Source organism: Emys orbicularis, chromosome 19 (assembly GCF_028017835.1).
Source record: "Emys orbicularis isolate rEmyOrb1 chromosome 19, rEmyOrb1.hap1, whole genome shotgun sequence".
NCBI lineage: Eukaryota > Metazoa > Chordata > Testudines > Emydidae > Emys > Emys orbicularis.
Window position 1 is genome coordinate 4,039,916 of NC_088701.1, and position 26,459 is coordinate 4,066,374.

Consider the following 26,459-nt stretch of genomic DNA (forward strand, 5'->3'; position numbering starts at 1 on the left):
ACATGTTAACTAGGTCCCTGATTCAGCAGAGCGTTTAGTCATGTACTGAAGTCCATCCCCATTCAGTCAAGCACATGTATAACTTTAAGCGCACGCCTAAGTCCCATTAGGATGTGTTGAAGAGACAGGGACCATCTTTTTGTTGTGTGTTTGTACAGCACCTAGCACTCGGAGCCCTAATCCATGAGTGGGTGGGCCCTAGACATGTCCGCATTATGAATCAATAATAATATTAAGTGCTTTGCTGAGAGTAGCGAGGGACTGCTTACTCAGGGCCCAGGAGAGGAGTGGTTTTTAGCTGTGCAGAAAGCTTTCTGAATTTCAAACTCTCCAGGCTACCTGGATTCTCTGTTCATGACACATTGTTTAGAAAGGAACCAAGGTATAAACTGTGTAACAGAATCATAGAATCATAGGACTGGAAGGGACCTTGAGAGGTCAACTAGTCCAGTCCCCTGCACTCAAGGCAGGACTAAGTATTATCTAGACCATCCTTGACAAGTGTTTGTCTAACCTGCTCTTAAAAATCTCCAATGATTGAGATTCCACAACCTCCCTAGGCAATTTATTCCAGTGCTTAAACAGGAAGTTTTTCCTAATGTCTAACCTAAACTGCCCTTGCTGCAATTAAAGCCCACTGCTTCTTGTCCTATCCTCAGAGGTTAAGAAGAACAATTTTTCTCCCTCCTCCTTGTAACAACCCTTTATGTAGTTGAAAATTGTTATGTCCCCTCCCGGTCTTCTCTTCTCCAGACTAAACAGACCCATTTTTTTCAGTCTTCCCTCATAGGTCATGTTTTCTAGACCTGTAATCATTTTTGTTGCTCTCCTCTGGACTTTCTCCAATTTCACAGAATGATAGAAGATTGGGGTTGAAAGAGACCTCAGGAGGTCATCTAGTCCAACCCCCTGCTCAAAGGGGGACCAACCCCAACTAAATTATCCCAGCCAAGGCTTTATCAAGCCGGACCTTAAAAACCTCTATGGAAGGAGATTCCACCACGTCCCTAGGTAACCCATTCCAACATTTCACCACCCTCCTAGTGAAACAGTGTTTCCTAATATCTACATTTGTCCACATCTGTCCTGAAATATGGTGCCCAGAACTGGGCACAATACTCCAGTTGAGGCCTAATCAGTGCGGAGTAGAGTGGAAGAATTACTTCTCGTGTCTTGCTTACAATGCTCCTGCTAATACATCCCAGAATGATGTTTGCTTTTTTTGCAAGACTGTTACACTGTTGACTCATATGTAGCTTGTTAAATGTTAAGCTGTACTATACTGTTCAGACACTAGGTGGAGCCATATGTAACATACTTAAGGTCACAACATTTCCTGGTGGTGTATTAAAGGATTTTATAGTGAACACATCTGGTGCATCTCTCTGGGAAGGAAGCTCTGTAGCCAGTCCATAGCTGTACAACAGTCTGTCCTGCAACCTACCGTGTACAAGCACGACATGACATGGTGTCAGAAGTAAAGGTACCCTAACTGGTGCCACAGGAGACCAGAAACAGAAGGAAAATAGCAATGAAGGTTGCAAACAGAAGAAACAAAGCACCAAAGGTTGCAAGATCTTCAGTGCCCCAGAGAACTTCAGCTTTGATAGACCTTTGGAATGGACAGACTGGAAGCAACATTTTGCAAGATTTTACATTGCTACAAAATTTCATAAGGAAAGTGAAGATATCCAATTATCATCTTTCATTGATGCTATGGGGAAGAAGGCAGACCATATCTTTAAATCTTTTACCTTTACTGAAGATGGTCACAAGATGAGTATGAAAGGGTTTTGGCTATGTTTGATGCATAAATTTATACCTCAAAGAAATGTGGTTTATGAAAGAACATGTTTTCACTAGAGAATTCAGGAACTAAGAGAGCATGTTGAAGCTTTTATAAGAGCTTTGCATGCATTGGTTGAAAACTGATTTTGGGATGGCAAAACCTGAAAATATCAAAGACAGGTTTTGGGTTATTGGGTTAGCAGAAAAGAACCTTTCATAGCATCTACCATTAAAGACAGACAAATCTACCCTCAGCTATACAGATAGCAAAGCAGTCTGAACTAGTCAAACAGCAGAATAAAAGGCAGGAGCAAACGGAAACACCTGAAACTAGCTTAGATGCTGTAAACACACAACACCATAAAAAGCCCTGAGGCTCTGAGGCTAACTACAAAGCATTTCAGACTAAATGCACAAGATGTGAAAAATTTCATAGCTCAAGATATGTGTCCAGCTAACAGTGACATGTAATAAATGCACAAAATATGGACATTTTTGCAGATGTTTGCTGTACTAGGGCAGTCAGGGAGCTGACTACGATTGCAGACAATCAAGAGCCATTGTTTCTGGGATCTATCATGTGTGATGAAACAGGGCAAGCCTGGACAGTGAAACTGAATATTCATGGAAAACTACTGATTTTAAAATGGACTCAGGAGCAGATGTGACTGTCATCTCAGAAGGGCCTTACAATCATCTTCAACCACTCCCAGAGCTGAAATCACCTATCACAGCCATGAAGGTGTATTTAGAATGGCATGGAACAGTGCACCACAAAAACAACGTACAAAGACAAAACGTTGGCATTCAGAGTGCATGTGGTCAAAAGATCCAAGACCAACAACCTTCTCAGCTGCAGCATAATAGCTATGATGGGCCGAGTGAGAAAGGTGCAAGAACACAACAGAGAATTTGGTGATTTTTGAAAGGAGCTCCTGTACAAATAATCTCAAGAGACGCTGCTGAACCATCTCGTGTCCAAACATCTCCACCGCACAGACCCTCGAAGAGACTAGCTGCAGATTTATGCAAATTCAGAGGACATCAGTACCTGGTCTTAGTTGGCTATTTTTCCAGGCATCTCAAAGGAATGTACTTGAAAGACATAACATATGGCAGTGTTATTGAGAAACTGAAGTGCACTTTTGTTCATTCCAGGACCACTAGTGATGGACAATGGACCACAATTCACCACAGCAGAATTTAAATAATTCCAAACGAAATATGATTTTGATCATATTACCAGCAGCCCACATTATTCACAAGCAAATGGAGAGGCTGAGAGAGCTGTACAGACAGCCAAGAAAATCCTACAGCAGGAAAAATCCATTCCTTGCTCTTCTGAGCTATGGATCAACACCAACAGCAGCTACCAGATATAGTCCAGTACAACTCCTGATGGGACGACAACTCAGAACTACAGTTCTGGCTCTGGGAAATAATCGGTCTCCAAAGTGGCCTGACATGAAGAGTAGCCAAATCAGATAAAAAGGCAACAAGAGCTTACAAACACTTTTATAACATATGTCACTAAGTTAGAGACCTGCCGGGTCTACAACTTGGTGAGTGTGTTTTTGTGTCAAACTGGCTGGAGAAAAAGGATGGAGAACTCCAGCTACCATGAAGAAAAAGACGTCATCGCCCAGATCACATGTGGTCGAGACCAATAGTGGAGAAGTTCAACAGAAACCTTTGACATCTAAAGAAAAATCAACAGAGCCAACTCTACAGAGGGTGGATGCAGTCCAAGATGATGACATCTCACAGATTCAAAACCAACCAGAGACAGTGGGACAGCCAGATGGCCAAGTTGTGACATGTTTGGGTCATGTAATCAGAAGACCAGTATGATTCAGAGACACTCAAGAGAGTGAGCCAGACTGAACTTTAAAGATAGCGTGATCGCATGGGCGGCGGGTGAAACTTCCCCTTGGGACGGCTAGCCCACTGCCCTACCTCTTCCGATCGAGGCCAGGCCCCTGCTTGCTGCTCTCTGCCCCCCCATGGCCCCAGCCGGGAGGTGGGGAGGGGCACTAAGAGACCAGCCCCTCACCCCATGGCCTCGTCTGGGACCGCAGTGGAGCTCTCGGCTCTGGCTGGAGCTCCGAGCCTAGAGCCCCTCCCCCGTTCCGCCCCTTCCGTCCATGGCCCCACCCATTCCACCCCTTCCTCTGTGGCCCCACCCCCATTCCACCCCAACTCTACCTGTTCCCCACCGAGGCCCCGTCCCCCACTCACTCCTTTCCCATACCCCCACTGTGGCCCGGAGACCGGAAAAGCTCTGTGCCTGCCAGCCCTGATGCCATGGCAGGGGGAGATTTTTCCGGGGGCCCCAAATCCGCCACTGTCCCCTGCCTCCAGCAGCACGACGTTTCGGGAGGCTTAGCCTCCCACAGCCTCCATTATGTGCCACCCGTGCGTGATCCTGTAAATGGTAGGAATGTAAAACCAAGGGGAAGAAGTAATTGAATGTTAAACTGGATTATACTGTTCAGCCACTGTGTGGCGCCATGCGCAACATACATTACTTAAGCTCCTAACAGCTGTTCCTGGCAGTGCATTAAAGGACGGTATAAGCAAACACATCTGGAGTCTCTCTCTGAGAAAAGCTCTTCTGTCAGTCCATATCTGGCACAGAAGCCTGACCTACTAGTCACAGTCCTGCAACCTACCGTGTACAAGGTGTACATGACAAACTGCACACATCGAATTCCTCACTACTTTACTCTGGACTTTTACTCTTCCCTTGAACCTGATTCACAGAGTTTTAGGCCAACAGAGACCATTAGATCATCTAGCCTCACCTCCTGTATAACACCGGCCGGAGAATTTCACCCACTTACCCCTGTATTGAGCCCAAGAACCTGTGCTGGACTAAAGTGTATCCAGTCTTGATTTGAAGACATCAAGAGGTGGACAATTCACCGCTTCCCTTGGGAGTTTGTTCTTGTGGTTAATCGTCCTCGCTATTAAAAACTGGTTCCTTATTTCTAATTTGAATTGATCTGGCTTTAACTTCCAGCCTTTGGTTCTTGTTATACCTTTTGCTGGTAGGTTTTGCCACCTGACCTATCCCCTCTCATTCATTACAGAGCCGTCACCGCTCGCCTCCGATCGGCCCATGGTGCCACAAATATCTGCAAATCTGCCTCATTCTCCCCCCTTCAAATCCCTCCTCAAAAAAACTCGACAACAGTTCGGCTGCTAGTGTGGAGAGACCACCACCCATCACGCTGACCAATACCTGTTTCCTTGTACTCCCCTATCGGTCTATATCCATCTGTTCTCTCTTGTCTTATTCTTTGAGTGTAAGGCCCTCGGGGGGGGGGGGGCGGGGACAGTCTTTTTGCTCTGTGATTGTACAGCGCCTGGCACAGTGGGGTCCTGGTCTCTGATGAGGCCCCTTAGGCGCTACAGTAATCATCACCAGCTTTTTTTCCCAACCCCAAGGTTGGGTAGGGCCAAGCTAGGGTGATACAAATAAAACAAACAAATAAATAAATAAATATAAGACCATTAACGAACCTTTTAGTACCTGGCATTTCCTCCCCATGAAGGTTTTTATACATTAACTTAATCGAGTGCACCCATGGCCCTCATAATTAGCCACATGAGGTGTATCGTAGCATTAGATGATGTGATATTTGTAAAAATCCACCACAAGAGATCCGTGTAAGAAGTCAGGCATTTTATATCTATGGAAATGATTGGTAAGGGGGCAGGAGAGGAAGCACAAGCAGGGTAGGGGATATTACACCATAGGAATGTCGGAATGAAGGTGTCTCAGCCTTGCGTGACGCTGCAGCTGAGCTCAGACCCTCCCATCTGGACTCTCGCCGCGAGTGCTGGTTCCGCATTTAAGTCGGGCAGCCGACCATGGTCATGGCTTGGGCGAACTCTTCGAATTCCTCGCACAGGCTCTGGAATTCCTCCTCCTGGCAGTCTCCCTCATTTGGCCACTTCTCGATCCAGGTGTCCTTGCTAATGATGTAAGTGATCCTGGAATGGAGAAGAAGGTTTGTGCCTTTGATCTCAGGATTTACTGAGTAATCTACCTGCGTGGCTCCTCGAGGCTCACCAGGCTTTGCCCTGTTGGCGTAGCTCACACCCGCGCTGGGGCAGGCTGGGCCACATCCAGAGGTTGAGGTGTCTGTTACAGCCTTGGCTGACGGAGATGCGTCTTTTAGCTCAGGCAGTAGAGGCTCCTGCTTTAAGTTCCAGAGGTCCCAGATTCAACCCATGCCGTCGTCAACTCATCCAGGAGCCTGATGTAGCATTGGCCGGAGTCTGAGGACCACATCTGACTTGCGTAAGAATTGAACTGACTGCATCCATGTTTATCTTTAATATGGAGGTGGAGTCTAGCCAGAGACTACAGTTCCCAGCATGCAATGCTCTGCATTCAGCCACACATATATTAGGACGGTAGTCTCAGAAGAGGCAGCACCCTCCTTGTTAAAGAGGAAGGCCCCATTTTGGAACTCCCTGGTTATGGGCTTGGAGGACCCTGGGCTACCCTGGAGAACAACTCAATAAGGAAGCTCAGTTGAAGATATTGGATAAACTAGACAAAAGGGCAACTGTTTCAGGTCACACATCCTAAAGAGGCCCTCTCCTCTGGTCACTTTCTATCATCAGGGGGTGTCCCTGACTATTGTCCCATCATGTCAGATCCTAACAAGTCCCCCCAAGAATCTGACCCAACATGGCTAATAGGTAGGGCCCTACACATTCATGGCCATGAAAAATGAGTCACGGACCGTGAAATCTGGTCTTCATTATGAAATCTGGGTATTGTGGTGGGGGCAGGGTCATGGTATTGCCTTCAGAGCTGGGCGAAACGGCACCTGCAATCTCCAGCCCGACAGCGCAGACCTGAAGACGCTTGGAGGGTAGGTTACTTACTCAGTTTTCAAGTCCCACAAGTCACTGCTGAGTCCCCAGATCAAGTAGTCCTTGTTAGGTTCCAATCTCAGAGACTCCCTGCACTTCACGTGGCTGATGAACGGGCGGGTTTGTCCTAGTGGATTTTCATCAGTCCCTGGGGAAGAGAAGAAAGATGGTCATTTAGATGTTCCAGGTAGGGGAGCCAGTGGAGCTTGTTTATTAGTGTTCGGAAGGGGGAGCTCTTACCTGTTTTAATGACTCGCAAAATGTTCATCTTGTAGTTGTCATGACTGTTTGATTCTTCAATTCCAACAAGCCTGGCTTTATACACTGAGGGGGGAGAAAGGGACACTGGTTAAAGACTGTAGCAGTTTTCTGTAGGGAAACTGGTGTGTAGTCAACTCACGGAGAGGCAGAGAGAATTAAGCAAACAGGGTAGTAGACCTTGATCCATTCCATTTGTTCTAAGATTCCTCCAGGGCTTGGATTAGGAGTTTCACATCATTTTTTTTTGATCTAGTGCTGATAATAGTGACATACATGGTAGACAGACAGTTTCGTCAAGGGACATTTTGGCAGCTTGTCATAAGCACTGCCATACTGAGTCAGACCAAAGGTCCATCTAGCCCAGTATCCTGTCTTTCGACAGTGGCCATTGCCAGGTGCCCCAGAGGGAATGAACAGAACAGATAATCATTCAGTGATCCATGTCCTGTGGCCCAATCCCAACTTCTGGCAAACAGAGGCTAGGGACACCATCCCTGCCCATCCTGCCTAATAGCCATTGATGGATCTATCCTCCATGAACTTATCTAGTTCTTTTTTGAACCCTGTTATAGTCTTGGCCTTCACAACATCCTCTGGCAAGGAGTTCCACAGGCTGACTGTGCGTTGTGTGAAAAAATACTTCCTTTTGTTTGTTTTAAACCTGCTGCCTATTAATTTCATTTGGTGACCCCTAGTTCTTGTGTTATGAGAAGGAGTAAATAAACATTTCCTTATTTATTTTCTCCACATCAGTCATGATTTTATAGACCTCTATCATAGGTGTCAACTCCGTGGGTGCTCCGGGGCTGGGGCACCCTTGGGGAAAAATTGGTGGGTGCTCTGCACCTACCGGCAGCTCCCTGCCCCGCCCCAGCTCACCTCCACCTCCGCCTCCTCCCCTGAGCCCGCCGTGTCCCCGCTTTTCCCCCTAGCTCCCAGCACTTCCCTCCGCGAAATAGCTGTTTTGCAGCAGCAAACGCTGGGAGGGAGAGGGGTGGAGGGGGAACGTGGCGTGCTCGGGGAAGAGGTGGGGCTGGGGCGGGGATTTGGGGAAGGAGTCCAATAGGGGCAGGGAGGGGGCAGAGTTGGGGTGGGGACTTTGGGGAAGGGGTTGGAATGGGGATGGGGCAGGGGCAGGGGCAGGGCTGGGGTGGAGTCAGGGCGGGGAGGTGTCAAGCACCCACTGGCACCAGGAATAGTTGGCACCTATGACCTCTATCATATCCCCCCTTAGTCGTCTCTTTTCCAAGCTGAAAAGTCCCAGTCTTATTAATCTCTCCTCATCTGGAAGCCATTCCAGAGCCCTAATCATTTGTGTTGCCCTTTTCTGAACTTTTTCCAATTCCAATATATCTTTTTTGAGATGGGGCGACCACATCTGCACGCACTATTCAAGATGTGGGCGCACCATGGATTTATATAGAGGCAACATGATATTTTCTGTCTTATTATCTATCCCTTTCTTAATGATTCCCAACATTCTGTTTGCTTTTTTGACTGCCACTGCACATTGAGTGGATGTTTCCAGAGAACTAGACCACAATGACTCCAAGATCTCTTTCTTGAGTGGTAATAGCTAATTTAGACCCCATCATTGTATATGTATAGTTGGGATTATGTTTTCCAATGTGCATTACTCTGCATTTATAACTTCAAGAGCTGCACCTAAATTGGGGTTCACAGAGTGAGTGGCCAGGGTGGCCAATGGAGACTCCAGATTGATACTGTAAGCCTTCTATTTGGGTCAAAATGGAGAATTGCAGGCCCTGGGCCAAAGCTAGAGCATCCGATCTCAATCTGAATATTTCTGTGCACGAGGTTGGATTTGAATTCTTAGAACCTCTGGTTTTGGCTCTGGGTTGGGTTCCAAATCAGAAGAGGTTGATTTTCCAGATCTTGTTGGTAAAGCAGGTGAGATCTCGTGAAAACAGCTGATTTTGTGAGATTTCTGCCATTTTGGGGACCCAAAAATCTCACGAGTCTTTTGTACTGATAAATCCAAAACCTACCCTTAGTTCAAGCTCAGATCCAGCTGTAAGTCTGGACCATGTCTCTACTCTCAAAATGTAAGACTCTGCAGATCCAAAGAGCAGTTTTACCATAATCGACTCCAGGTTCACATGCCAACTCAATTCGTCTGTTCAGGTTGATGGGACCCGTCATCTTGTGCTGCAGGAAGCAGTTTTCTGGGGGGGAGGAGGAAGGAGGGAGTCACCAGGGAAGACATTCAAGTAGAGCTGGGTGAAATTTTTCAACCACAATTCATTCAGCACAAAAGGCAGAATCAGCGATACTGAAACATTGTGCGAATTTGTGTCAAATTCGCCAAATTGTTTATGAACTTCCCCTTCCCAAATTCTGAAATATCTAAACATTAAAAGCACTATAGGAGAGCTAGGGTGTGTCATTAAATGCTCCAAGAACCTGTATCCTAGCCTGCCCTGGTGTAAGCAGAAACAGGACCATCCTTACCCTCCGCACACCGACACACGTCCCCATGACAGATCTTATTGAGAAAGCCGCTCTCTTTAGGCAGGCGGTAGAACGTAGTGCATTGGTCAGCTACAGAATGAGCAGAGAATCACAGGTTAGTAGATTTTAAGGACTCAAGGCACCATTGGGATCTCGCCTGACCCCTTGCATCACACAGACTGTAGAATTTCACCCGCCATACCCGCATCAAGCCCATATCTTGTGATTGAGCCAGGCTCTGTTGTTTAGAAAGACATCCAGAGATGGGAAGCAGGGGCGCCGGAACTGGGGAGGTCAGGGGGGCCGTGGCCCCATCACTTTTTACCGGCCGTAAGGGTGAGCAACAGGGAGGAGGGGCAGAAAGGAGGGAGGGGCAGGGTCTTTGAGGGAAGCAGGGCTCGGGGAGAAGGGGCGGACTGAGGGCGGGGGGCTCGGGGAGAAGATGCAGCGCGGGGTCAGGGCTTCAGGGGGCAGGGCCACAGTTCGGGCACCAGCAGTCAGCCCACTTTCAGGAAGCTTCTGCCGCTCCTGATGGGAAGCATTACCCTTCATGCAGATTAACACCCATTAACAAATTGGAGCTCCTAGGGGACAACCCTGAAGTCCTTACTCAACCCAAAGTCTCACTGAGTGAAGTGAGAGTCACGACTAAGATCTGGAATCAACTCGAGCAGTGAGAGATTTTAATGTCTTGAGTCTCTTGGGGAGACCTAGATGGTACTGGGCCCTAGACAAGACCAACTGGCCATTTTATCTAGAGATGATCCTGAATCAAATCTTGTATCTTCTTTTCATAGATTGAGAGCTTTTAAGGCCAGACTAAATGTTAAACTACTTATGCCGACCAATCTGTTCCACCTTGCCTTTAGCTGTGACGCTCGGAGTACCTTTCCCAGACCTGAAGAAGAGCTGTGTGTGTCTCGAAAGCTTGTCTCTCTCACCAGCAGAAGTTGGTCCAATAAAATACATTACCTCTCCCACCTTGTCTTTTTGATTCCATGACGACATCAAGAGATTTCCCGTGGTCGCACGTTCCAATGATTTATTGCCCTCAACTTCTGGGCAGCCCAAGCTTTGTGGAAGTTTGGATCTGGATATGAATTTCCTGACTCACCTTTATTAGATTCTTGTATCCTCTCTTAGACAGAGACCAAGGCCAGATACTACATAGGAAGGCATGAAATGCACCTTACTGTGCCACATGGCTTGTCTGTTCTTTCCTGCTCCCGACTGGTAATCAGCTCATGCTTTGATGCATGAAGAATGAGAACTCTTGTCACTTTCATTCTAGCTACTGTCACTACTGGTGCTTTCCTTATTCATGCACCTGATCAATTTCTGTATTCCCATAAGCATGTTTGCTGCTATGGTAACAGAGAAAACTCTTCTGAGTGTCTGGGAGAAAGGGACATATTGGGCGTGACCCCAGTGATGAGAAAAGGTTCAGCCCACTGTTACCTAAAGAGTAATACTCATAGACTTTGACAGAGCCCGGCTGAATGAGACCAACTTCGAAAAACTGGTGCGCTTTAAACTGCAGGCATTCCTCCTCCATATGTGAAACCTGGGTGAGGAAAGAACAGAAAAGGAATGCTTAGGTCTTTGGAAAGGAAGAAATGGTAGAGGAGACAAAAAGGCCTGAAAGAGAGAAAGGTTGAAGGAAGAAGAGTGCTACACGGGGGATCAGATTCAGCCGTTGGTGTTAGCTGGTGCATCTCCCATTAAAGACCATGGGACCTGTGCACAATTTATCCTGCGGGCGATTCTGCCACCAGTTATACCTGGGCATCTCTGGGGACACCTGGGTGTGCAAATTGGCTAAAGCGGGAGCCTGCAGCAGTAGTTCCTGAATTTAACACAAGATCAGAGAACGCCCTTGTAAAGTCTTACCTTGTCCAGGTAGATGATGAGGGTGCTTCTGTCCGAAGGGGATCGGTCAATTTCATACTTGGAAATGTATCTGTCAACCCCTCTGGAAAGCTAAACACAACGAAGGAAAAGCAAGAGGCATCACGGTAAGGCAGGGACGCAAAATCCTGAAGCTGCACCAAAATGAGTCAATCCCCACTACTAAGCCATACAATATGGATGTGATCATATGTCCCTCTAGTGGCAGGCCTGTATAATGCCTGACCCTATTTCGAGCTGAAAGAGTTACTGCTTTAGGTCAGTGGCTCTCAAACTTTTTTACTGGTGACCACTTTCACATAGCAAGTCTGAGTACAACCCCTCTTAGAAATTAAAAACACGTTTTTATATATTTAACACCATTATAAATGCTGGAGGCAAAGCGGGGTTTGGGGTGGAGGTTGACAGCTCTTGACCCCCCATGTAATAACCTCGCGACCCCCTGAGGGGTTCCAACCTCCAGTTTGAGAACCCCTGCCTTAGGTCAAGTGCAAGAGGGTAGGGCTAAAGGTCCCAGGTACAGTCCTCACTGACGATCATGATTTCTGTATGCATGGGGGCCTATTTCACATAGGCAACACAATATTGCCTGATGGTAATGAGTTTCCATTGCTGACCAGAGGAGACCTGCTCTCCTGCAACTGAAAGGCTCCATGGCCTGATTCCTTGAGCCATCCAGCCTCTAACCTCCTCGTGTAGCTTCCACATCTCAGACAGTGGGAAGAACCTCCCCCAGCTGGAGCTTTAAGCTCTGCTTAGCCTGGGCCTTCATGTTCTACTGAATAGTTCGGATGATGCCAACGTACTCTGGTCAGATCATCCACATCTGGCGAGAAGCCCGTGAGCATGGAGACATCGAGGATTGACATTGTGGCATCAACTTCACGGAGGTACCTAGCGAGGAAAAGAAAATGCCCTTGCATCAAAATTTAACACTGAGAAACCCATTTTGATATTGACTTGCCAGCTCTTAATATTTTTTCTGCTGTTCTCTAGGAAAATCTATAGCCCATGAGCATCCATCCCCATATACACCCATCTATCTCTCTGTTCCCACATGCACCCCTCTATCTCTCCCCACAGTATCCATACATTTCTGAAGCTCCCACCAACACTGTATGGTATTAAGCGGTAAAGCACATCTGTCTGAGGCATTTAGGGCTAGATTTACTAAGGTATTTCAGCACCTAAAGAGTTTTACCAAAGCAGATTAGGTACCTAACTCCCACTGAACGTCAATGAGAGTTAGTCACTTATCTCACTTAACTCCCCACTAGGCACCTATCTGCATTATTAGGCCATTTAAATACTTTTGTAGATCCTTGCTTAGATGCTCTAGTTGTAATGAGGGACAGTAAAAAATTAAAAACCTCAAAACCAAATATTCTTTGCAATTTGTTTCAAATTTTCAAAATTAAAAAAAACCCAAGTCGATTTGCATGGGAAAGAAAACAATGCAACATGTAGCATTTTTACACTCAAATATGGGCCTTCCTTCCTTATCTGAGTGGAAAATGCATCCTTTTCAAACATGTCGTGGCTGAAAATCAACAGGCACTGGAAAAAAAATGTGCTGCTTTGCTTGTGGTACTGGCCATTTGGACAGAAATTCAACGAAAGTTCTCATTTGTTGAAATAGCCTGGACTAAGAGGGTGAAGTAGTTGCTTGGAAGTTTCTAGCCAGAACGGTTCCACGACAATGCTGGGAATTAGCTATAAAGTCTATTTATCTGCCTCTCTCTCTCTCTAGGTATTATTAATTATTGTAGTGCCTAGGACCCCAGTCATTGTGCTGGGTGCTGTAAAAACACAGACCCAAAAGACGTTCCCTGCCCCAAAGATCTTACAGTCTAAGGATAAGGCCAGATATAACTGGTGGATACAGACTGATGGGAGAGCCCAAAGAAACAATGAGACAATATTGGCCAGCGTGATAGGCACTGGCCTCAGCTCACCCGCTGCCTAAATGTTGTCAATTTTTTTGTGTGGGCATCAAAGCAAAGGAGCGTTTAAAGACAAGATTAGAGGGGCAGTGAGGTAGCTTTGTGGAAACTTACAAAAGGTACTTATCTGGCTGTTATCACAGCAGGGCCTAGCCCCTATTCCTGACCAGGTATTTATTTAAAGCATGCCAACTAGAGACTTTCCTTGAGGATGCCATCACAGGATTTATACAAGACCAGTGCATGCTGGGCCAGGATCCTTCCATGTAGACCAGCAACAAATCCAGCTGTGCTGCAGTGTGGTCTAGTGCATAGAGCACTGGACTGGAACTCAGAAGACCTATCTTCTATTCCCAGCTCTGCCCCAAGCCTCCTGGGTGACGTTAGGCAAGTCACAGCACTGCTCTGTGCCTCAGTTTCCCCACCTGTAAAATCGGGGTCATGATACGGTTTTCCTTTATAAAGCACTTTGATATCTCCTAATGACAAGGGCTAGATAAGAGCTGGGGCTCGTAATAGTTATTCAGTAATACTGATCCTTATTCTATGGAAGTGTGTCCTGTGTAGCAATATTCATAGGTTCTAAGGCCAGAAGGAACCATTGTGATCATCTGCTCCAACCTCCTGTATAACACAGGCCATAGAACTGCCCCCAAATAATTCCTGTTTGAGCTAGCACATATCTTCCAGAAAACCTCCCCATTTTGATTTTAAAATGGCCTGTGATGGAGAATCTGCCACATTCCTTGGTAAATTGTTCCGATGGTTAGTTACCCTGGCTGTTAAAAATTCACACCTTATTTGTAAATTTGAATTTGTCTAGTTTCAACTTCAACATTATCATTAAAGGTCAGTGTTGTCACCTGGTGCAGATTCTGATGAAGACTGAACGCAGGGCTCCTTCCGGCCTCTTAGCTAGAAATGTTTCAAAAGAGGAAAAAATATTTTTTGGTGTAAGTTTCATTTTTGTTTTGTAGAAAGCCCCAAAACTTGGAAACTCAGCACTTTAATCGAATAGATCCTAGAACTGGGGTGAAACCCCCCCCAAAGGAACCAGCCACCCTGAAGGATACCTGACACACAAGCTAAAAAGCAGCACTGCCAACTCTTGTGGTAAGTCTTACGATTTTTGATGCGTTTCTTTATGCCCCAGCTCCTGGAACCAAAAGATCACATGAGAATCTCAGCTTTCACTTAGCATAAAAGTCCTTTTCTAGACCTTGAGCTTGTGGAGAAAAGCTTTCGTGAAGTGGGAGCAACTGAAAGACTCAGAAACCAGAAGGCTAAGAAAACGAACCCCAAATATATTATTTTTTAAAAACTCATGATTTTAAGCGGATGTCATTGTTTTTTGGGGACATGACTAATGGGTTTTGAATGCTTGAGTTTGGCAATAGTAAAAAAGCCTCTCCCACAGAAATGTGGTTTTGTGTTATCAGGAGAGAGAGGCCTCAATCAGAATCTCGGATCTGAACTCCCTTGAACTTTGGAAAGTTCAGAACTTGATCCAAAACTCCTGGCTGGGCTTGATCTCTCCAACAGGCCAAGACAAGATCCTGGCTCTGTCACAGGCTACATCTACACTACGCGCTAGGGGTGTGATTCCCCGGCTCATGCTAGCTCTCATCAAGGGTATAAACAGTAGTGTTGCTGCAATCAGTACTCAGCGGGGCTAAGCCATGCCTCTGTTGCCTTACTCATGGCACGGCAGCGACATCACTATTTATACTCATACTAGCTAGATGCGCGCTTGCGTGGGTAAGTGAGCACCCCTAGCCTTTAGTGTGCACATGGCCCAGGGGTTCTCAAACTGGGGTCGGGACCCCTCAGGGGGGGTGGGGGGGTGTCACCATTTTATTACATGGGGAGTCGCGAGCTGTCAGCCTCCATCCCAAACCCTGATGCATCCAGCATTTCTAATGGTGTTAAATAGATAAAAAGTGTTTTTAATTTATAAGGGGGGGTCGCACTCAGAGGCTTGCTATGTGAAAGGGGTCACCAGTACAAAAGTTTGCGAACCACTGACATAGCCTAAGTGTGTGTGCTCATGTCTCCATCTAGTGGCTCATATCAAGAACAGCAGCCAGTTTAGTCAGCCAAGTTATTAGCTAAAGAAGCAACAGGTCACATTTTCAGTGCTGATGGCTGTAAGCAGGGCCGCCAAGAGTGGGTTCGGGCCCCGGTGAAAATTTCTTTTCAGGCCCCCCAGCAAGGGCGGACCGGCTAAACAGGGCCGACGGGGGGAGACGGGGAAGCTGGGCCCCCTTCCGGACCGCCGGGCCCCGGTAATTTGTACCGGCTTCCCCCACCTCTCGAAGGCCCTGGCTGTAAGTCCGAGCCCACTGACAAGTGTGATGACTCTACCTACGAGGCGACATGAATGCTCCCAAACTTTAGACCCTTATATAAGAACATAAGAACATAAGAAAGGCCGTACTGGGTCAGACCAAAGGTCCATCTAGCCCAGTATCTGTCTACCGACAGTGGCCAATGCCAGGTGCCCCAAAGGGAGTGAACCTAATAGGCAATGATCAAGTGATCTCTCTCCTGTCATCCATCTCCATCCTCTGACGAACAGAGGCTAGGGACACCATTCTTACCCATCCTGGCTAATAGCCATTTATGGACTTAGCCACCATGAATTTATCCAGTCCCCTTTTAAACATTGTTATAGTCCTAGCCTTCACAACCTCCTCAGGTAAGGAGTTCCACAAGTTGACTGTGCGCTGCGTGAAGAAGAACTTCCTTTTATTTGTTTTAAACCTGCTGCCTATTAATTTCTTTTGGTGACCCCTAGTTCTTGTATTATGGGAATAAGTAAATAACTTTTCCTTATCCACTTATCCATATCTATAGCAAGCTGAACTGAGCCCTAGATCTGAGCACCCAACCCTTGGGAGAAGTGTGGACCCGATTCTAAACTTGGTTCAGACTCATCTCTCCTTTAGAGGGAGCGAGTCCCGTGCCTGACTTTTCATCCATATTGTATTGCGGGATCATGAGAGGTTCTAAGCCTGCTGATCACAGGTGTCATGATGACAGCATGCTGTCCTACAGCTGGACTGACCCTGTGTCGGAACATGTAGTGCCTAGTGATAACAGTAATATTAGCAAAAGAAAAAAGACTTAATAATAATAATAATACCTAGCTCTATAGTATTTTTCATTTTACAGTGTCATTATCCCCATTTTACAGCTGGGGAGACTGAGATACAGAAAGGTGAAGCAAGTTGTCCAAGGTCACCCAGCAGGCCAGTGGCAAAAAGGGAACAGAACCCAGATGTCCTGAGTACCAGGCCAATGCTCTGTCCACTAGGAAACATTGCTGCATTTGCTAATCTACCTGCCCTGACCTCACTATTACTTTACACCCCACTCAACTCTGCACTGGTCCGGTGGTTAACACACAGTTCCTGGCTTTGACCCAAACTCCAGGGGAAAGTAACTGAAATGCTCTGTTTCCCCTGTGTAAAATGGGAATAAGACTCCTCCCTTTGGCTGGTTAGATTGGAAGCTCTTTGGGGCAGGGACTGTCTCTTACCATTTGTATGTACAGCGCCTGGCACAATATGTCCTTGATCTCGGTTGAAGCCTCTAGGTCCTGCTCTACTACTAATATTTCTATTCTGGTCCTTCCACTCTGTGCATCCTGTTCTCCTGGTCTTAATTTAGGCCACAATTCTGAAAACATTTATGCACATCTTTGATTTTATGCTTCTTTGACTTCAATGGGACTTCTCATGTGTGTAAAGTTAAATACTTGTGTAGGTGTTTGGGTAGCGACAGCAAACTTAATTTAACCAGTCAGAAGGGAACTTACCATTCTGGGCTTCCCTGACAGACACCTTCAAGTCGAAGTTCTTACATTGAGATGTATCCTCCGGTATCTTTGCATTGTAAACAGTTACCACGGTCAAGGTTCCTTGTCCGGTGCCTCTCGCGCTCACAACAAAGTCTTTATTCAGCCTAGTCTGTAAAGAATCCTCAGTCAGATTGGGTGACTCTTACATTTCTTAATTTTAAATAGGCCAGTGCCGATGAAACATGCCAGACTGATAGCCTGCAAGATTTCTGATGTTCTCTATATGCCAAACAGGTGTAGGGCGAGCTTCATACATGCCTACTGCCCCTTAATGTGCTTTCATTTGTTCTTATAAAGCAGTATATAAATGCTAAGTCTTATTACGGAAGGGAGTTCGCTCTCATTCACCCCTTCAGCCGTTAGTTTCTCTGCTGAGCCTGTCAACAAGAGTGATGGGGATTCACCATCAGTGAACGGAGACCTCCCAACTCATCTCATGCAGGACAGTAAACAACCATCTGATGGTAATGCCTAGAGCTGGGCAAATAACTACGGAGCTGGGCGAATAACTGATCTTTCGGTTTGCTGGCAGGTCCAAAAAATTGGCAAAAAAAAATTAGGTTCAACCCAAACCAAATCTGAAAATTACAAAAAATTTTGGCAAATCAAAAAAAAATAATAATCCATTTTGGGTGGAAAGAAGCCTTTGTTAAGAGGTAGATTCACAAAAGAGCAGCAGGAAGAGGTAGTGCTCTGCTTGTGACCCTTAGATCAGTGGTCAGGGACTCACCTGGGATATCAGAGACCCTTGTTCAATTCCCCTCGGCCTGTGGAGAAGGGTTTTGCACTGGGGTCTCCCATATTGCACAAGGGTGTCCTATCCACTGGGCTATGGGATATTCTCATAAAGGGCTTTCTCAAGCTTTCCAGTTCGAGCTGTTCCACTTTTCAGAAATAATGACTCTCACTGGAGCAAATGTAAATGGAGCGAGGGCGGGGCTGAGCACTCACTGGGAAAAAGAAAAAAGTCAGCGTCTGTGGTGCCTAAGGACTCCGAGATTGGGCAGTGGCTAGACTCCTTTCAGACTGTAGGAGCATGAAGCACCCTGGGCATCCAGAGCACAGACGCTTGGATTTCCCTCACAGCCGTCCTAGCGCATGGTCAGGAAGGGGCACACAGTAGGATCTGTGGCAGCAGGAAAAAACAGTACCTCCGCCGTTCTGAGCACCATAGCAGTCTCATACTCAATCCTGTAAGTGAGGGCTTTAGTCCGGCCAGGCAGAAGAACAGAAACATCCAAATTCAACTCCTCGTGTAGGGGGATGTCTATCTGGTACTGCGCAAGAGCCTGGAACACCATGATGATAGCCTGGAAGACCAGGAAAAAGACAAGAGGGTTACACCTTATTGTCCTCAGCGGCGGCTCCAGGCACCAGCGCTCCAAGCGAGTGCCTGGGGCGGCAAGCCGCGGGGGGCGCCCTGCTGGTCCCTGCGAGGGCGGCAGTCAGGCAGCCTTCAGCGGCATGCCTGCGGGAGGTCCGCTGGTCCCACGGATTTGGCGGCAATTCGGCGGCGGGTACGCCAAAGCTGCGGGACCGGCGGACCTCCCGCAGGCATGCCGCCAAAGGCAGCCTGCCTGCCGTGTTTGGGGCGGCAAAAAAGCTAGCGCCGCCCCCGATTGTCCTATTGCCACAAACCTGCATCCTTTTTGCTCCTGAATTACCCCAGTGGCCTGTGAATGAGATCAGAATCCAACCCTGACTGTTTAATGAACAGGAAGTGAAAATACAACAGTTAACTCTCAGCGTTAGATGTTACGCAGGATAGCAGGAGGTATATTTTTGTGCAGAGATTAACATATAGTCATTAACACAGATATGAGCCAGCCCAGTAGCAGAGGCTCATGGGGAAATGGTTATCCATCCGCTATAGGCCACTATAGGCCTTATATTTAGGTTACACATTAGGAAAAACTTTTTAACTGTAACGATAGTTAAGTACTGGAACAAATTACCTAGGGAGGTTGTGGAATCTCCGTCATTGGTGTTTCTTAAGAACAGGTTAGACAAACCCTGAAAGGGATGATTTAGGTAATACTTTGTCCTACCTCAGTGCAGGGGACTGGACTAGATCAGTGGTTCTCAACCAGGGGTATACGTTACCCTGTGGGTACACGGAGTCTTTCAGGGGTTACATCAACTCATCTTGATATTTGCCTAGTTTTACAACAGGCGACATAAAAAGCACTAGCGAAGTCAGGACAAACTCAAATTTCATACAATGACCTGTTTACAGTGCTCTATATACTATACACTGAAATGTAAGTACAAGGTTTATAATCCAATTGATTTTTTTATAATTGTATGGTAACAATGAGAAACTCAGCAATTTTTCAGTGATAGTGTACATGACATTTGTATTTTTATTTCTGGTTTTGTAAGCAAGTAGTTTTTAAGTGAGGTGTAACTTGGGGGTACACACGACAAATCAGACTCCTGGAAGGGGTACAGTAGTCTGGAAAGGTTGACAGCCACTGGACTAGATGACCTAGTGAGGGCCCATTCTGCTCTATATTTTTATAATTCTAGGATTAACAGGAGCCATGTCTCAACTGTATGGGGCATAAAATTAGTGGCAATTTATACACATAAAAAGTGACATATGAAGTCTGTGTAACAGTGAGGATCATTAACCGTTGGAACAATTTGGGAAGAGTCATGGTGGATTCTCCACCACGGGCAATTTTTAAAATCGAGACTGGATGTTTTTCTAAAAGCTCTGATATAGTTAAAAAAGGAATTAGACTGGGGAAGGTCTATGGTCTGTGTTATACATGAGGTGAGAACGGATGCTCACAACAGTCCCTTCTGACCTTGGAAACTATGAATTTATATTAGGTTATCATGTCCACCTCCTGGACCAACACACGGTTGTTCCCTATGGTGGAGTCTCCATCTCAGTGGATCAAGTGATGGGGTTTCCATTCCTTCTATTGGGAGACCATCCTACAAAACATATTGTTATGTCTGCCAAAGATTATACTCACTTGGGTAGATCCATACCCCCCTTCATAGAATGTCTGCTCTGACAGCCATCTGACTATGGGTCTGACCAATTCGTACTTCTTCGCGCGCAGCAAGGCCAGCAAAGCGTACGAGGTGGCCTCAATGCTGTAGGTGTGGGCGTTCGTGTCTTCCCAGCGATTTCCCTCTAAATGCCGTAAAAGAACGAGAACTAGAATAATCTTCACCAGGACACAGAACAGCACATTCTGAGCAGCTCCAAATGGAAAATACCACCTCTTGAACCATACCCATGTGAAGAATGGTCAGTGTGATGCAAATCCATAGCTACATAGATATTCCCACAGAAAATATCTAAGTGCTACAGAAAGGATGACTGGTCTTGCGGTTCAGATGCTGGCTTAGGACTCGGATCAGGGCTCAGTTCCCAGCTCTGCAACAAGCTATTTTGGACAAGTTGTGACGAAGTGGGAATGTTCTTAATGTTTTCTCTGAATACTGTGTTTGTGCCTCAATTTCCCCTACGCATTTCTTAGGTATGTAGGTGGGGGGGGAGAATGGCCGGCACTCTGTCTCCTGGCAACTAATGGCCTGGGCCCCTCCTCTGCAAAGATGCCAACTGAAGTGTTGGAGAACAAAGAGATCAGGTGACCTCCTGGCCCGGGAAAGAGACAAAGGCCAGAGAGGTGGGGCTGGAGAGTTTCAGTTTGGAGCTGGCTGGGAAAAAGGAGGGGAGCCCAGATGGGGCTCTGGCCTCCCTGCCCCTCCCCCCCCCCCCCAAGATGGACCTGACTGAGGGGGGTCCTGTTGTCTGTACCTGCAGTATACATTTGAGCTTGGGCTGCAGCCCCCACTCTGGGAAGTCCCAGCACGGTCTCAGAGCCCAAGCTTGAGTGACCATGCTGCAGGTTTATAGCCCCATTCCCCAGGCCCTGCGAGCCCAAATCAGCTGAGCCAGGCTGTCTTTTAGGGCAGCGTAGACACTCTGGGTCTTAGTTTCCCCACCAGTCTGCCTTGTCTATGTAAACTGTGATTTTTCAAAGCAGCCTGAAAGAAGTAAGCAGCCCACTCCCATTGGGCCTAATGAATTTGAATAGGCGCCTTTGAACTAGACTTTAAGCACTGCCTCTTGCCATGTGCCTAGCAAAAGGGGGCCCTGATCTGGGTTGGATGTCACTGTAGAACAGATTAGAATAATATCAGGCCAACTAGACAATACTCACTGTTAAACAAAACCACACCAAGCTCTCAGCTGTTGTAGATCTCGCTAGCCCTTTGATCACTTCCCTCCTCCCCCACCCCCCGTGAGCTCCCTCCCAACTTGGCCACATCTTTCTGGTACTGAGTACCTGCCAATAATCTACCTGTTGAAGCGCTCATAAGCACTTTCTCGCTGTCCAGTTCCCCCATCAGGGCTAAGGCATAGGATGTGAGAGCCACCGTGTAAGGTCTTCTCAGAGATGGATACCTTCTGGCTAAGTATTCCCCAGCTTTGTTAATGCCATTCTTCAGACTCTGGGAGGTCAAAAAAACCCCAACCAAACAAAAAACAAACAAACACAAAAACACATCACGAAACCAAACCCACAGATCAGGCTGAAATTCTATTAATTTATATATTTTTACATTACATAGTTTAAAAAAAAAACACAAATCATTGAATTGTTTCATGGGTGAATTTCATTCTCTCCGCACACACCCTTCCACCACTGTGCCTTACCTTTGACCTAGAGGGGCTCCCCTAGAGGTTAGAGAGGGGAGTGCATCCTCCATGGACCACTTGGCGCTTGGTTCCCCTGGTGAAACTGCTAACATGGGGGCTAACCGGGAGGGTGGGTTTTGTGATCTAGACGCCTGTCTGTCAAGAACTGTACAGACACACTCTCCTTCCACAATTCACTTTCCATAGGAGAACTAAAAACCTCAATAACATTTTTCCATCACTGCAGGTCTGAATTTGGGGGGAACAAGGTCTCTAGAAGTGAAAGACTCCATGTCCCATTGACAATCCATCGAGCTAGCCAGTCCCTCTGAATACGTTTGCCGGTTTTACTGCTTCTCTCAAATACTGGAAATGGAGACCAGCCTGGCCTAGCTGGATGGGCGTATTTGGAAATTCCTCTCTCTTACTGGCAATAACAAGGAAAAAATAAATCAAAGAGGAGGATGGTCTTGCGGGGACGGCACTGGGCTGGCAACCTGAGCACTAGTGGCAGGTTTGGATAATTTTTGGTGGTTCCCCGGACGGGTCCAAGTCCCGCCCCCTACCCACCTGCCTAAGGCTCTGGGAGGGAGTTTGGGTGCAGGAGGGGGTTCGGGCTCTGAGAGGGAGTTTGGGTGCGGGGTTTGGGCTCTGGGCCGGGGCAGGGGTTGGGGTGCAGGAGGGGGTGTGGGCTCTGGGAGGGAGTTTGGGTGTGGGCTCTGGGAGGGGGCTGGGGGGGATGCAGGAGGGAGTCAGGGGGTCGGCGCTTACCTCGGGCGGCGTCGGCTCCCGAAAGTGACCCGCACACCCCTCTGGCAGCAGCTCAGTGCTCAGGAAGGGGAGACACCCTCCTCCCCCAGGGGCCACAGAGACATGCCAGCCACTTCCAGGAGCGACACGAAGCGGGCGGGCAGAAAGCTGCCTTAGTCCCACTGCGCTGCGGGTGGTGGCTGCGGCCCTTTTAAATAGCCCGGGGCCAGCAGGCAGGGCTGGGGGATGCTCTGGGGGAGAGACCCAGCCCCAAACATTGGTGGAGCCAGGCCCCTGGGCTCTGAATATTCCTGGAGCCCGGGCACCACAGGCCCATACAACTCGCCACCCCTGAACCTGGGTTCAGTTCCTGGTTCTGCTACCCATTTCCTGCATGGCCTTGGGCACATCAGTTGTCTCTCCATGCCTCTTCCCCCCCATCAGTAAAAGAGGGATAATAATACATCCTTGCTCTGTCCTGTTTATTTAGATTGTAAAAATCTTTGGAGCAGGGATCTGCCGTTATTACAATATAAATCTAAGCTCCTGGAGGATTGTGCTGAGATCTCTGGAGGATGTGGAGTCTGGCCCCACAGCCCAGTTTGACATGTGAACTCAAATCTGGCGCCTCTATTCATTCCTTTAGGCCAAATTCTTTCCACCACGTGTTCATGCACCACATCTGGAAAGGCAAATAATGTGAATAGATGAAGATACATGACAGACATACTCACAGGGACATGATCGTCACAAATGCCTTTAGACTCCAGCAATGCAACAAGAACGAAAGCCGTTAGAGATGCCTCAGGCTCAGCACCCTGGTACCCTCCCTAAGGGGGAAACAAAGAACAAACCTCAGGAACAGAATTCATGACATTATCTACCTACCTCTCTACTCTACCGAATCTATTGATGAGATTTAGCTCTGCATTTTTAATACCCTCATCACTTACAATTACAGTAATAGTATTGCAATGTTCTGACGTCACACCGCCATGGCCCTGCATCAAATGCAATGTCACAGTGCACCAGCCCCAAAAAGGAATGATCTATCTATCTATCTATCCCCACATAAACATTATCCATACATCTCCGTACACATCCTCTCTGTTTATTTATCTGCTTCCTATATCCTCCATGGCCCAGCTTACAGCCCCATGAAGTTGGTAGCTCTCTCCATGGCAGTGTCAAATGTTATTACTCCTGGGGGAATTCTGTGCCAATGCAGATGCGCAGAATTAATGTGTCCTGCAGAATTTTTTTCCCGGCAGAAAATACATTTCTGCCCAAGAAGCGCTGCAGTTCCACCTTTCGCTCACTAGAGGCCACTATGGCACCAGAACAGCCCGCAGCATGAATGCAGTTGGTTGTTCGGGTGCCACAGCAGCCTCTGGTGGGCACAAGGCAGAACTGCAGCGCTTCTGGGGCAGAATGTATTTTCTGTGGGGAAAAAAATTCTGTGTATGCCCAGTGGTGCACAATTCCCCCAGGAGTAGTAGTTTATCATAGCACCTGCCTATGGAGCCAGGTGTGACGTTATTGACATAATCTGGGAACATATAGAACATGGTTGCAACCAAAGTCCTGTAGTTGCACCAAATCTTGTATAAAGGGGGTCAAATGAGGTGTCTAAGACAAGGTCCTCTTAGTCTGGCTGGTTTGGTTTGCCTTAGAGGCGGAAAAACCCCAGCCTTGGGCTGTAACTGCCCTGTTTAAGCAATTTGGCCTAAATTGGCACTCTCAGTTGGGTCCCGCCAGAACCAGCATCGTTACACCAGGTTAGGACAGAGTGGGGCACACAGGGCTGCTGGGGGGGTCCACAGGCTGGGGTTCAGAATAGCTACTGGGGGACAGACTGGGGCAGGAGCTAGTGGGCTGACATTGTTGAGCCTGGGGATGGGGAAGGGGAGCTGCAGGGACATATAGAATCGTAGAATATCAGGGTTGGAAGGGATCTCAGGAGGTATCTAGTCCAACCCCCTGCTCAAAGCAGGACCAATTCCCAACTAAATCATCCCAGCCAGGGCTTTGTCAAGCCGGGCCTTAAAAACCTCTAAGGAAGGAGATTCCACCACCTCCCTAGGTAACCCATTCCAATGCTTCACCACCCTCCTAGTGAAAAAGTTTTTCCTAATATCCAACCTAAACCTCCCCCATTACAACTTAAGACCATTACTCCTTGTTCTGTCATCTGGTACCACTGAGAACAGTCTAGATCCATCCTCTTTGGAACCCCCTTTCAGGTAGTTGAAAGCAGCTATCAAATCCCCCCTCATTCTTCTCTTCTGCAGACTAAACAATCCCAGTTCCCTCAGCCTCTCCTCATAAGTCATGTGTTCCAGCCCCCTAGTCATTTTTGTTGCCCTCTGCTGGACTCTTTCCAATTTTTCCACATCCTTCATGGGGATGGGCGAGGAGGCTGCAGAAACCCATGGGGATGGGAGGCGTGGGGACAGGGGCAGATGTGCCTGACTGAATGGGAAAGGACGTGGGCTAGGGTCTACATGGGGGAGGCTCCCCAACTCCTTAGCAATCCTGCCCCGCCCCCCAAAAAACCTGTTCCATGTTTCTCCCAACCATAGCCAACAGCCCTCCAGCCTGGTTCACTCTAGGCTCCTTCCCTCTCCTTTAGCTCCTCCATTACCCCTGACTTCCCCAAGCCTTTGCACTGCTTCTGACAGGTGCAAGAAATATAGTTCTATATTGTCATTTAAACAAATTACTCAAAGTTCTGTATTAATATGCCTAGTAAGGAATCTATGTGTCAAAAAACATTGCCAGAATCTTTTTTGGGGGTCTATATTGTTATAGACAAACTTGCTGACAGGTATTTTGCAATAAACTACCAAAATAATTGAAACCAGTGTGATTATATTGTGTTATTTTGACAAATAAAATATGCAGAATTTTGTGCGCAGAATTTTTAATTTTTTGGCACAGAATCCCCCCAGAAGTATGTTATGTCCCTGTTTAAGCAGGCTCAGAAATGCCAGAGGTAGCTATAAATATAACCCATGCTTACTCAGGGGGACGCAATTACACAGACACTGGGCCAAACCAAATATTTTACTCACTTCTGCTTCAGATAAAATTTCCATTGACTTCAACAGAGGTTTTGCCTGGGTAAGGACCCAGTGAGAAAGAGTAAAGACTTTGGGACCTGGCTTAGTGAGTCAAACTGCTGATTTAGGAAGTGTCAAACTGCTAGGCTGAATAGAATGGGGAAAGTCTGAGGTATTATGGGAACTAAGGTTAAACTTACCATCATACTTTTAGCCATCACAGGAGCATTTTCCTGAAAGACACCATCAGGTTTCTGCTTTTCTAGGATCAGCCATTTCACAGCCCCGCAGATAACTTGAGATTCTATGGGCACTAGCTTGCTAGCCAGGGCAAAGACCTTCGCTACGTACGCCGTCAGCCTGAGGGGTTAACACGCAGAATCAATCAGGTCAGAAGGTCACTCCTGCCTTCCTGAAATTCTCCTTGACACAGATGTTTGAGCCAAAGTGTTACCATCTGTGCTGATGGATGAGTTAAACGTGTATGAAAACTTCACCAATAATTGGTGTCGGGACAGGTTTTGTGTGGATCAACCTAGTAAATCAGTTGCAGTAACTTGATTATCGCGCCCACAAATAAGCAGGGGAGAGAGAGAGAGAGAGAGAGAGAGAGGGAGGGGTGAGCTTAGAAATACACGAATGCTTAGAAATCCTTGAGTGTATGGCGCAAACTTCCTGCAGTAACTGGGTTTTCACTGGCATTCCACCATCCAAGTACTAACCAAGTCTTACCATAGGCGCCGACTCTGTGGGTGCTCCGGGGCTAGAAAAATTGGTGGGTGCTTTTCACTCATCGGTAGCCAAGCTCCACGCCCTGCTCCAGCTCACCTCCGCCTCCGCTCCGCCTCCTCCCC

The 26,459-nt window shown here is 47.2% G+C and overlaps 1 protein-coding gene across 1 annotated transcript in view; it reads right to left on the minus strand.

Annotated features, from left to right (window-relative positions):
- Positions 1–5,645: 5,645 nt before the first annotated feature.
- LOC135891781 (venom factor-like) overlaps positions 5,646–26,459 on the minus strand; it is a 55,895-nt gene continuing 35,081 nt past the window's right edge. The window contains exons 26-40 of the mRNA XM_065419443.1: positions 25,806–25,965; positions 23,278–23,373; positions 21,456–21,606; positions 20,115–20,278; positions 18,279–18,437; positions 17,086–17,236; positions 14,129–14,180; positions 12,129–12,216; positions 11,305–11,394; positions 10,873–10,978; positions 9,415–9,504; positions 9,042–9,128; positions 6,922–7,005; positions 6,694–6,829; positions 5,646–5,787 (exon numbers count right to left, since the gene is read on the minus strand). Coding sequence (XP_065275515.1) covers positions 5,646–5,787; positions 6,694–6,829; positions 6,922–7,005; positions 9,042–9,128; positions 9,415–9,504; positions 10,873–10,978; positions 11,305–11,394; positions 12,129–12,216; positions 14,129–14,180; positions 17,086–17,236; positions 18,279–18,437; positions 20,115–20,278; positions 21,456–21,606; positions 23,278–23,373; positions 25,806–25,965 — 1,756 coding nt within the window. The remainder of the gene's footprint in view (positions 5,788–6,693; positions 6,830–6,921; positions 7,006–9,041; positions 9,129–9,414; positions 9,505–10,872; positions 10,979–11,304; positions 11,395–12,128; positions 12,217–14,128; positions 14,181–17,085; positions 17,237–18,278; positions 18,438–20,114; positions 20,279–21,455; positions 21,607–23,277; positions 23,374–25,805; positions 25,966–26,459) is intronic.